Here is a 13,201-nt window from a genome sequence, read left to right as displayed (position 1 = left end):
GACGGGAAATACCGTCAGTGGTAAACATGGTTTGGATGACATCATGGGTTGGAGCAGTACCTCCTAGAGGTATTGGTTGGAGTCCCCTTGCCGCCAAGCTAACCGTGGAGGTTTCTCGTGGTCTTCCTCTCCATGCAACGCAAAGGCGGATTAGATCCATCAAAGAGACCGCCACGAATACAAATTTCTCCCACTACCTGAGTTCCATTATCTTCTGGATTGGGTTCAAAACTACAAGGCTACGGAGTTGAACATCGGAGTTTTGTCATAAACCCGAAATTGGGTCGGCTGTTCAACGACCCAATTTAGAACAATATATATATATATAAATTATGTATATAGTTAGATATATAGTTAGAATTCCTTTGGCTCCGTGGGGTATATTCGTGGTTTCCCTCTCCATATAACGCAAACGCTAACTTTCTCCATCAAAAATTTCGTCTAGTTTACCCCGATCTGGGAGTTTCCTAGTCTTCCGAGCTGGGTTCGACATCATAAAACTAAGAGCTGAACATTGATTGACCTTGCTAAACATGGGTTCATTTTGAAATACATTTTTTTAGATCTTAAATTTCGCTGTATAAAAGATAGTCAACTTCAATTTCAATCGATGAAACGTTTTGTTGGTACCACTCCATAATATATANGAGTTTCCTAGTCTTCCGAGCTGGGTTCGACATCATAAAACTAAGAGCTGAACATTGACTGACCTTGCTAAACATGGGTTCATTTTGAAATACATTTTTTTAGATCTTAAATTTCACTGTATAAAAGATAGTCAACTTCAATTTCAATCGATGAAACGTTTTGTTGGTACCACTCCATAATATATAAGACAATAAGTTATATTTTTACCATAACGGTTATTTATATCTGTTAATGATTTTAAAAAAATCTGTTGAATTCGTAATTGCATAAACGATAGAAATACAAGAATCAAATTTTAGAATCAAAATGTTTTATAAAATATACAGCAATGAGAAAATTGTTCTGTTTATTTAAAACTGTCATATTAATATATAACAGAAATACATGTTGTATGCGGCGAGATCTGTTTTTTTTTTCCTGCAATATTTTAGACAAGTTAAACATCTAAATTAGTTCAATTTGTTAATTTTAAAAACAAATAAGGTTTCGAAAATTTGGCTATTTGCTGATTTTTAATCTATATTAGTTTAGCTCGTGAGCATAATATTATGTATAAAGAAAAAAAAATTTTGTGCAAAATTTTTTTTTTTAGCTTTTTTATTAAATTATTCATTTTTTATAGGCCTTGAAAAGATCGCTACCATTTTTGTAACATCTGCTTTAAAATCATCGAACTAAACCTTCCAGTATTAACTCTAAAAAAATAAAATAAAATTTTATATTCGTTTTTAGCTATGCATATTTTTTTTTCTCTCACAGCAGATGAAATTTCTTTGCAGGTGTAATTTAAGTCTTGTGTTTTACTGTTTCAATAATCAACTAATCAGGTTACATCTACATTAAAGACAGCCCGATTTGTTTAATTTCGCGCCTTCAAGTCATTTTATCTTTTGATTGGTTAGAAAAAGAATTGATAATTAATTCGTCGCCAAACGGCCGCCATATAACAATATTTTATTCGATTTTTCTTCACTATTTTATAGTTTTTTCGATTAGCTAGAGTATTTCTCGTTATAATCCAGTTTTCTTGATACTTACGGTCCAATAATTTTGGTGATAGTTGTTGATATCTTTCTTCATTTCTAATAAAAGATAAAACAGGTAATTAAACCACTTCATTTAATTTTAATTATTGATTGTCCAGAGTGATTCTCTCGAAATTTTGAAAATTAATCCACAACCACATAGAAGGTAACTCTACTGGATTTTGCCAGTTTCTCCTGGTTTTTGGACATTTTTTAAATTACCTGAAATTGAATAAGTTTTCTAAAAAAATCCCTATTGAGATAGGATTTATGTATTGATTATTGCTGGCTTCAATATTTAAATGTAGTATTACTAACACAAAATAAAGCGATCCCCATTTATTGATATCAATTCAAAACTTTTTTGTTCTAAAATGTTCAGTTTATGTTTATTTAATTATGTTTATTTATGTTCCCTCAGTTTATGTTAATTTATGTTTTCTCAGTTTATGTTTATTCATGTTCTCTCTTTTTTAAATTAATTAAAAATAATATTTTAGCAATCTTTGATGAATCAAATTAAAATTCGAAATCGTGAGAAAATCGTAATTGTTTATATTGTTATGTATAATGTCTATCATAACTGGAAAATATTGCTGTCTTTCTATTTCGATAACTATAAAATCCATAAAATTCAATATGCGTAAAATATTTAGAACATTGTGCAACAATTATTATGAAATGTTATTACTTCGTAAGATCTGGATTTTTTCCTATCCATGTTGGCACTTAATTTTGCTAATTCCTCATCAGAGGCCTGTTTGGAAGACATTTGGATCTGTTAATGAACCTTGCACAAAATATCTTTTTCATAAAAACAGACCCATCACAAATTTGTTTATCTTCATAGTTCTGTTAATCGAATAAACCCTTCCCGGAGGGGGGAGAAAGACGGTTTTTATTAATATTAAATAATATTTTTTTTTGTAAATAAATAATTGAACAATTTATATTTATTCATAAAATCAATTAATAAAATATTATGCAAATATAAATGAATTTCTGTCAGTTTTTTAAATAAAATATTATAAATTTGACAATTGTTTAAGTTTACTTAATACGTAACAAATGTAAATAATTTCGTCCAATAATTTCGTTTCTAAAAGTTAAATATGAGAATTTCTTCGAGAAAATTTCTGATACGCACATGCTAAATTATACTCACAAAAAAAAGGGGGGAATAAAAAAGCTGCATACACGATTATTTTTGTATTTAAATACATATTTTCTTGGATGCAAAACCTGAGAAATATTTTTTTTTGCACCGTTGGTATGTTAAATTTCACAGAAACGAAGAGATTAGGTTTTTTAAACGAAATAAAAGTATTTTAAATCCATATAGATTTTTTTACTAAAATTTTCTGCAAAAAGTGACAACTAATATATTTTAGTTCGCGGGCCGGATGCAGCCCGCGAGCTGCCAGTTGGAAACCCCTGTTCTAGAAGACAAATGAAAAAAACGAAGTTTGAGGAATTGAAACTAGATTACTTTATACTGACTTCTTTGCATTTCTGCTTTAACTATTTTGCACTTCTGTTTTTTTTAAAAAAAGAATAATATTCAAACAAGTCAATTTCTTAACATTTACGATATTTTTAGATCTAAGATTTGAGAAGGATTTTTTTTTATTGTTGTTTTTATTTCAACTCATCATTTTAACGGAGCGTCCCATACTGCTGATTAATTATCACTTTTTTCTACGTACCGTAATATATAAAACTGAGATTTTCAGTGTTTAAGTTTTGTTTTAGGAATTCAGAACAATTTGTTTTTTTTTTCTGCTTTTATTTGTAACTCTTCTATATATATTGGCATTTTTATTATGACACAGCATTTTTCATAATGAACGTTACTAATAAGCTTCATTTTGTAGCAATTCTTCTAAAAATATGACAATGTGAAAAGTTTAAATTCAATATGCTGAATTTAGTTTTTCATTAAAAAATTAAGAATGTTTTTGCTTTTGCTTAGTTTCTTTTCTTTAAAAAAAGAAGGAAAAAAACTTCTCTTTTTACAGACGTTTTCATTATAACGCAGCAATTAATTTAGAACATTTCTGTTAGCCTATATTCTTGACCTGCTCTGGTAAATGGAAAACTGAGATGTTCAGTTTTAAAATTTTCCTTCGAAAATTAAGATCGATTTTTGTTTTCTCTGTTTCGCTTTTGTATATAATCTTTAGTTTTTATAGATCTGTATTTTTCAAAGGGTTTCGATAGGCCTTATTTTTTAGCGTTGTTTTATGAATACGTTTTTCCGGAAAATATTATTCTTAGCATTGAACTTCTGGTTTCAGTGTTGCTACGCTCTGCTNATCGGCAAATTAAAATTCTATCCGCGGGCCGGATAAAACCTTCCGGCGGGCCACGGTTGGCCCGCGGGCCGTAGTTTCCCCATCCCTGGAATAAACCCTTCCCGGAGGGGGGAGAAAGACGGTTCTTATTAATATTAAATCATATTTTTTTTTTGTAAATAAATAATTTAACAATTTATATTTATTCATAAAATCAATTAATAAAATATTATGCAAATATAAATGAATTTCTGTCAGTTTTTTAAATAAAATATTATAAATTTGACAATTGTGTAAGATTACTTAATGCGTAACAAATGTAAATGACAAGTGTAAATAATTTCGTCCAATAATTTCGTTTCAAAAAGTTAAATATGAGAATTTCATCGAGAAAATTTCTGATACGCACATGCTAAATTATATTCACAAAAAAAAGGGGGGGGGAATAAAAAAGAGCTGCATACACGATTATTTTTGTATTTAAATACATTTTTTCTTGGATGCAAAACCTGAGAAATATTTTTTTTTTGCACCGTTGGTATGATAAATTTCACAGAAACGAAGAGATTAGGTTTTTTAAACGAAAGAAAAGTACTTTAAATCCATATAGATTTTTTACGAAAATTGTGCGCAAAAAAATGGCAACTAATATATTTTAGTTCGCGGGCCGGATGCAGCCCGCGAGCTGCCAGTTGGAAACCCCTGTTCTAGAAGACAAATGAAAAAACGAAGTTAGAGGAATTGAAACTAGATTACTTTATACTGATTTCTTTGCATTTCTGTTTTGACTATTTTGCACTTCTGCTTTTTTTTAAAAAAGAATAATATTCAAACAAGTCAATTTCTTAATATTTTCGATATTTTTAGCTCTAAGATTTGAGAAGGATTTTTTTTTTTTGTTGTTTTTTTTTTTTTTTTTTGTTTTTATTTCAACTCATCATTTTAACGGAGCGTCCCTACAGCTGATTAATTATCACTTTTTTCTCCGTACCGTAATATAGAAAACTACTTTTATTTTTATTTTATTTTTATAGAAAACAGCTTTTATTTTTAACTCTTCTATATATATTGGCATTTTTATTATGACACAGCATTTTTCATAATGAACGTTACTAATAAGCTTCATTTTGTAGCAATTCTTCTAAAAATATGACAATGTGAAAAATTTAAATTCAGTATGCTGAATTAAGATTTTCATTCAAAAATTAAGAATGTTTTTTGTTTAGTTTTTTTTTCTTCAAAAAAAGAAGAAGAAAAAACTTCTCTTTTTACAGACGTTTTCATTATAACGCAGCAATTAATTTAGAACATTTCTGTTAGACTATATTCTTGACCTTCTCTGGTAATTGGAAAACTGAGATGTTCAGCTTTAAAATTTTCCTTCGAAAATTAAGATCGATTTTTGTTTTCTCTGTTTCGCTTAGTATATAATCTTTAGTTCTTATAGAGCTGTATTTTCCAATGGGTTTCTGATAGGCCTTATTTTTTAGCGTTGTTTTATGAACACGTTTTTCCGGAAAATATTATTCTTAGCATTGAACTTTTGGTTTCAGTGTTGCTATGCTCTGTTGAAAAATTTTATTAGGCCCTGAATATACGGCATTCGGCACAATCTTTTTTTTTTGTTGTTGCTGCACATTCGGTACTAGACCAAATCACAATTCATTACCACATTCGTTGCTGTTCCGAAATACCAAACCGAATACCGTTCGTAACCGAAAAAGTGTTTATTTAAATGCGCGAATAGAAATAACATTGTAGTTAATAATGATCATGTGGAAAAGAATAACAATTGAAAAAAATCACTTAAATTAAGGCTGAACTCAGCGCGAATGAAGCGTGTCAAATGAGCACGCTTCCTATTAAACGATTTAAAATTCCTAATAAAATTATCGGAATTTTTCAAACTACGTGGGAATGCATAGCAATAACTGACTAAAAAAAAATAGTTGAAAAAAAGAAGGAAAGAGCTGCCAAAAGTGCGCCAAAAAGTGATTATTTAAACGGGCGATCTGAAACTCGCGTGTCGTAATAATACCGTTATAAAAATTCGCGATTTTCGAAATTACGTTGAAAAGCGGAAATAAGAGCTTAAAAAATCATTTCGATTTATGATAAAATCGGCTTAAGGAAAGCGCAGTAAACATACATTTACTATAGAATCTATGAAAATTGAGATCTTCAAAACGTGATGACTCAAAAGTGCAATAAAAAAATTTTCGACATTTTTTCTTTTTGAAATTTTTGTTTATTTTTTATTGAATTCAGAAGCATTCATAAGTGCGATTAAGAAATTTTTGTTTATTTTTCATTGAGTTTAGAAGCTCTCGCGGGCGGCAGGTTGTGCACCTCTACTAAATACCAAATATTTGTATATTGCATCGCTAATTCTGTAGCAGCAATTGTTGAGCAGAATCTTGCATCTATTTACAATTTAAAAACTTCTTGAAAAGGTTTTCAGCAATTTTTGCAATAATAGTTTGCACTGTTTGCACCAATTCACAAGAGCAGAACCCTGGTTAAAAGAATGTGACTTAACGTTTATTTTATGTTCACAAATTATGAATAGTTTTTTCGCAATTTAACAAAAACATGCTCGAAACGAATTTAGCTCCCGGCCCGCATAGAGGACAGTGCTGACACAAAAAATAACCTTAGTGGTCATCCGACAAGCTAACCGTGGGAGGTTTTCCTCTCCATGTAACTTAAATGCGTGAGAGCTCCATCCAAAAGTCCTCCGCGAAGGCAAATTTCCCCCAATACTTAATACAAGAGTTCCTTAGTCTTCTGAATTGAATTCAAAACTACGGAGTGCCAATCATTTATGTTTGATGAGAGTTCGATGTCAAGGTTCCACCCTCTGATATCGAACCGAAAAATCTCTTGATCTTTTTATAATGGTTAATATAATCCAGTAAAGAGTAGTTCTTGCTCAGAAACTAGTTATTTCATCATGATCAAGAATAGTTTTGAAAATTATTTTACATTTTGATAATGTATATATTCAGGGTGCATAGCGTTTTTAAAAAGTGCTTAAAGGTGCTTATTTTTTTATTTACTTTTCTCAAAAGCCTTTAAAGGTGCTTTTTTCATTCGGGGTTTGTAAAAAGTACTTAATTTTCTATCTTTTAGAAAGAGATTTTTTCTTTGCTGTGTCAATTGTCATTCTAAATTACAAAAAAAAATGCAAGATTTTCCCAATTTTTTCTGCAATATTTATCAGAAGCTAGTTATTTTTTCATGATTATGTAAAGTTTTTGAAAATGTTATGAATTTTATGTTTATAAAATATGAACTTAAGAGAAATTTTTTGAGTGCTTAAAATGTACTAAAAAGGTACTTATTTTTTTGTTAAAAGATTTGGCTATGCATCCTGTTATAATATAAAATGTTAGATTTTATCTGTTCCCAAATAATTTGTTTATACTGATCTGAAATTTTCGGTATTTTTATTTAATTTATTTTGTTTGGTAAAAAAGTGCCATTTTGCAACTTCATAATTAGAGTTCACATTTTTCCTTCCACAATATTAATTCTCCCCACAAAGATTTCTCGAAATTTCTTTATCAATTAATTTTTATCAGGGGTCTTTGAAGAAGAAATTCCAAGTTTCCCTAAATTTAAATTCCAAATGTAGTATTTTAAGAAAATATTTCTACTTTTACATACATCGTGTGCACATTCTTATTGATATTATATGATAATTATTTTTGCAAATAAATGACTGATGAATTTATATTTATTCATAAAATTAATTACTAGAATATTATGTAAATATAAATGAATTTCTGTAAATTTTTTAAATAAAATATTATAAACTTAAGAATTGTTTAAGCTTACTTAATGCGTAACGCATTAGAAGTGATACATAACTAAGTCGTGTAATTTAAAATATGTCAATTGAAATTATTAAAAATGTGAGTGATGTTGTTTCCATTATTCGTCCGAAATGAATATTCTGTGTTGAGCAGTATAGGCTAAATACCAAATTTTTGCATCTCTAATTTAGTAGCAGCAATTGTTGAGCAGAATCTTGTACCTATTTACAATTTAAAAACTTTTTGAAAAGGTTTTCAGCAATTTTTGCAATAACAGGACCCTATTTGCACAAATTCTCAAAAGCAGGACCCTGGTTGAAAAATGTGACTTAACGCTTATTTTATGTTCACAAACTATGAGTTGTTTTTTTACAATTTTACTAAAGTTCATTTTCAGAAAGACGCTTTTATTTTTTTCATTCCAAAACTCTTTCCTGAAGTAAACTCAAGGTCTATTAAAATACAAAAAGAGTATAGTCAAGCAACTTTGATCCGTTATCTAATTAATATGCCAAGATAGAGCCAAAATACGAATTAATGAAGCACACATCTTCCTTTTTTATTTCCTGATCAGCAATTTTCCAGAACATATGCCACACCCTATCAACAATTTCAAGTTTCAGATGAATCATAATTTACTTTTGTTTTGAACTTCTACTTTATTTAATTTGAAATAAAATCTGATGATAATAAACGTTGAATCGACTTAATCCATGGGAAAATCTTTTCTCCTTTGTTTGAAAAAATTCTTTTCTCAACGGTTGTTAAAACAGATTCCTTTCAGTTTTGTATCAATTATGATTAATTCATTATTCAACCAGAGCGGATATTCAGCAAATAATATATAGAACAACCTGTTTTTTTTTATTGTTTTTTTTTTTTTAGACGAAACATTTAGCTGAAATTATAGAAAAATAGATTTAAAAAAATATAGCATTACGTTCGTGTATCAATTTGATAAGTTAAACAATATATTATATAAATATAGAATATTTATTATATCGGGTATTATATTAGTATATTTTAATAATTAGATTTAATTATTAGACGCACTGTAATATTTTAATTATGGCATGTTTTGCACGAGTTTATGGGCACTTTCATATTTAAACATGAATGTAATGGGTTTTTATTCAGGACATTTTTTATGTACTTTGCATTCATTAGGTCACTGAGCTGAAGTATTATTTTTAAATTACCTGTTTTCTCCGAAAAGCTCATAAAAAATTATAAATAATTTCTTATCTTCCGTNTAAATTTCAATATTAATATATTTTTCATAAAACTATTGTTACACTATGTACTATTACTTTAATAAATGTTTAAAATCATAAAATAAATGTACAAACACTGTATCTAATATAGTTTTATTTTAATTAACAGAAAATTACGTTTGTAGGGGTCGATGGAGATTTCGAAAAATTATACAGGGGTCGATGATCAAAAAAGTTTGGCAACGCCTGGTCTAGATAATATCTTAATTCTCAAGTGATACTATACAGCTTTATTGTTTTTAGCTGACTGAAATCGGTTTTCTCTTGCTTACGTTCGTGTATCAATTTGATAAATTAAACAATATATTATATAAATATAGAATATTTATTATATCGGGTATTATATTAGTATATTTTAATAATTAGATTAAATTATTACACGCACTGTAATATTTTAATTATGGCATGTTTTGCACGAGTTTATGGGCACTTTCATATTTAAACATGAATGTAATGGGTTTTTATTCAGAAGATTTTTTATGTACTTTGCATTCATTAGGCCACTGAACTGAAGTAATCTTTTTAAATTTCCTGTTTTCTCCGAAAAGCTCATAAAAATTTTTAAATAATTTCTTATCTTCCGTCATGGGATTGACTTTTTCTAAATCACAAAAATGTGACTCTCGAAATTATGTTTAAAAATTATATCCAACATATCTGCCAACTCTACTGGATTTTGCCAGTTTCGCCTGATCTACTGGTTTAATTAAAATTCTCCTGGTTTTTGAACATTTTAGAAAATTACTTAAAATTCAGAAAAAGTTTTCTGAAAAAAAAAAAGAATCCCTATTGAAATAGGATTTCTGTACAACTGTATTGCTTGAATATTAAAATGAGTATTACTAATGCATTTGCATGAGTATTACTAATGCACAATGGGCTATTGGCGACGGTCTGAGAAACATCCTTGAGGATGATCCGAACACATCATGCCATCACAATTTTGATCCTCTGCAGAGGGGATGGCAGCCCCTCTGCCCAACGGCCTGCACGCGAAGTCAAGCACTTTACGGTAGAACAGTTACACGAGGACCCATACCGCACACCCTCGGTCCCTACGCATACTGATCAGGGTTTGTTGATTTAAATCAACTGTTTTTATAAAAAAACTCATTGAATTAAATCAACTGCTTTTTTATACATATATATTCAGGATGGCCACCCACCTGGAAAACCTGGAATTATCAGGGAATTTTTTTATACTGGAAAAAAACCTGGAAAAATCAGATAAATTTGAAATCTGATTTGAGTGTCCACCCTGATATTGATTTAAAAAGTAAAAAAAAACTGTGTTTTAAATTATTGATACTTTTATTATTTTCTTTTCTTAGTTTAAAAATTTATTTTAAAGGAATTGCTGCATTAATTAATTTTAGTTAATGAAATTACTTTCTTGTTGTTTGTTAAATTCCAACACATTTGAAATTACATTTTTAAAAATCTTGAGATTGAAAGTGCAGACTAAAGTAAACATTTAATTTTGTCTTTTTATAGACTTGCATAGCTGTAGAAAGAAATTAATAAACATGATTTTTTTTCACAAAAAAAAATAAATAATGTTAGTTAAAATTCACCCTCTTGATTGAAAAAGCATGGAATTAAAATCTACATCATATTTTATTGGTGGAAAATGTATATTTTTAAAGCATGAGGTTATCTTAAAAATAAGTTACCCTAATATGCCGAAAATAGGGTTCTCTATTTCATCTAGTCTTCAAATTTCAATTATGTATTTGTTTCAAAATGGTTGCTATGCATTCAAAGCTATGTATTATAATGGAGCTTCTGAAATAGTGTTATAATATAGTTTTAATATAAATTTAATTTTGATTAAACATTTATAAAGTTCTTTTAATCATAAATCAAAGTTCCTACTGTGTATTAGAATAAAAATCAAAAAAATCCGATTTAAATAAAAAAAAATTTAAATCACCAAAAATCTGATTTTTTAGAAAAAAGTCGCGAACATCCAAGTGGTCATCCACCCTCATACTGAGCACAGCCAATGATGCTTGACTATGGTGATCTGTTGTATTAATGATCAGTCCACTGCTGGATTTTTTTCATTTTATAACAAAAAGAAAAGAAGCTTATTTTTATTCAAAACTCTCTTTTTAAAAAAATTTAAAAAAAAATCTTTTAACTATTTTTGATGAATTAAATAAATATTAATATTCGAAATTAGGAGAAAATTGTAATTGTTAATATTGTTATGCTCTTAGGAAACTGAGTGAAATATGAGTCGTTCGGCAGACTACTGCAACCGGTACCCCGATGCACCGATGGAACCCCGCAACCGATCAGTTGCTAAAAAGACTAAAAAGGTATGTTGTTTTTTTACCACTATCAATTTGTATCAAATTATAATTTCATACTTAAATACATAAAGCTACGCCGACCGGCCTGTGTAGGGGGCAGAGAACTGTCCGTGCATCTGAAAGGTTCTGGGTTCGAATCCCGGACAAGGCATGAATGTACTTTCATTCTCTGTACTATCTGTCCTCACTGTGGGAGCGACGTTGGCCCACATAATATTTTGCCCCTGCAAGAAAGGCGAACAAAATCGCCCTGTATATGCCTAAATTGACGGATGTTAACACAGGTGGGCATTGGAAAAAATAATTTTTTTTTTAAAGCTACAGTGGACTCCCAAAATCTAGAAAATCTCTCGAAAAATCGATGTTCTAATTTTGAACATTTTACATTAATTAAATGATACAAAAAAAGCATATTAATTATTAAAATCATAAGATTTGAAAAAATTTAGAGCTTTCTTATTACAAAAACTTGTCTATTGTGAGTGTCTTGTGCTGTGTTTCTCGAAACAAAAGTTTCGCATCTAAATGGGAATAGTTCCATGCGCTATCATTTTGATGACTATTATGTGAAACATTTTTGACATACTCTCTAGATCAGTGTCTCCCAAAATGTGGTACGCGTTCCCCCCAGGGGTACGGGAACAGTTTAGCGGGGGTGTAAATTTTTATATGCGCAATATCTTGCAACAAACGGAAATTTCAAAAAATTTTATTGAAAAACAAAGCTAGCCATGAAAACGTACGAGTACGTATTTTTCTATTGGTTATTTTTTGCAGAGTTAACAATTAACAATGAGTGGTGTCAACAGCCAGTTGTGATTTTTAACTTAGGTAGAATTTTTTCATATTAAAAAATGCATTCATTTTTTATGAGTGATACACAGCGTTACGGAAAATTTTGAAAGGGTACACAAAAGTCATAACTTTGGCAGGGGTCTGTCCAGACATTTTGTGAAAGGTCCGTTCTTGTAAAATAGTAAAAGAATGACTTGTAATTTGTGAATATAAAATAAACGTTAAGTCACATTCTTTCAACTAGGGTCCGCTTTTTTGAATTTGTGCAATTAGGGTCCGTTATTGCAAAAACATTTTTCAAGGAGTTTTTAAATTGTAAAGACATACAAGATTTCGTAACACTGTAAAATTATAATTAAAAAAATTAAATTTTCAAAAATAAACAGCAATTGCTGCTTCTGAATTAGAGATGCAACATGTAAATATTTGGTACAGGGTGCGTAGCGTTTATAAATAGTACTTAAAGGTGCTTTTTTGGGGATTTCGTTTTTAAAAGCTTTTAAAGGTGCTTTTTTTCCGAATAATTTTTTCCCCTTCAGTGATATCTGGTGGATCGCATGCATTTCACGAAAAATAGGGAGGTTGCTACGTAATCATTCACGCAGACTTCATGTCGTACCCACGTATGACTTGCGCATGCGCGCATACTTGAAACCGAAACCCGAGTGCTTCAATTCGGATAGAGAATGTCAGATCCTTATGAAATCTTTTTCTTTTCAATTTATTTTAATTTTGTTCTTGTTTATTTAATTTACTTCTAACACTTTTTTTGACGTAGGGGGTAAGGGTACTTTTGTTCTGAGTTCAGGGTCGAGTTGAAGTCACTCAGTGATGTGGGAAAGTACTGATTGTTTCAATTTACGCCCGTTTCTTTTTGGGTTTTTTTTAACGCTAAAACTGTTTATAAAAAGTTTTTGTTTTTCAATAATATCATTGATTGAATATGAATTTTTTGAGTGCTTGAAAATTTTTGTAAAGTGCTTGAAAAGTTTTTAAAAAGTGCTTATTTTTGATTCAAAGATTTGGCTA

At 29.5% G+C, this 13,201-nt stretch overlaps 1 protein-coding gene across 1 annotated transcript in view; it reads left to right on the top strand.

Moving 5' to 3' along the window:
- Nucleotides 1-11,296: 11,296 nt before the first annotated feature.
- Nucleotides 11,297-13,201, top strand: part of LOC107440167 (uncharacterized) — a 31,002-nt gene continuing 29,097 nt past the window's right edge. The window contains exon 1 of the mRNA XM_071180536.1: nt 11,297-11,383. Within this exon, the coding sequence (XP_071036637.1) occupies nt 11,297-11,383 (87 nt within the window). The remainder of the gene's footprint in view (nt 11,384-13,201) is intronic.

The sequence above is a fragment of the Parasteatoda tepidariorum genome, chromosome 4 (assembly GCF_043381705.1).
Source record: "Parasteatoda tepidariorum isolate YZ-2023 chromosome 4, CAS_Ptep_4.0, whole genome shotgun sequence".
Classification (NCBI taxonomy): domain Eukaryota; kingdom Metazoa; phylum Arthropoda; class Arachnida; order Araneae; family Theridiidae; genus Parasteatoda; species Parasteatoda tepidariorum.
Note: the sequence above shows the minus strand (reverse complement) of the source record. Positions and strands in the feature narration are given on the sequence as shown.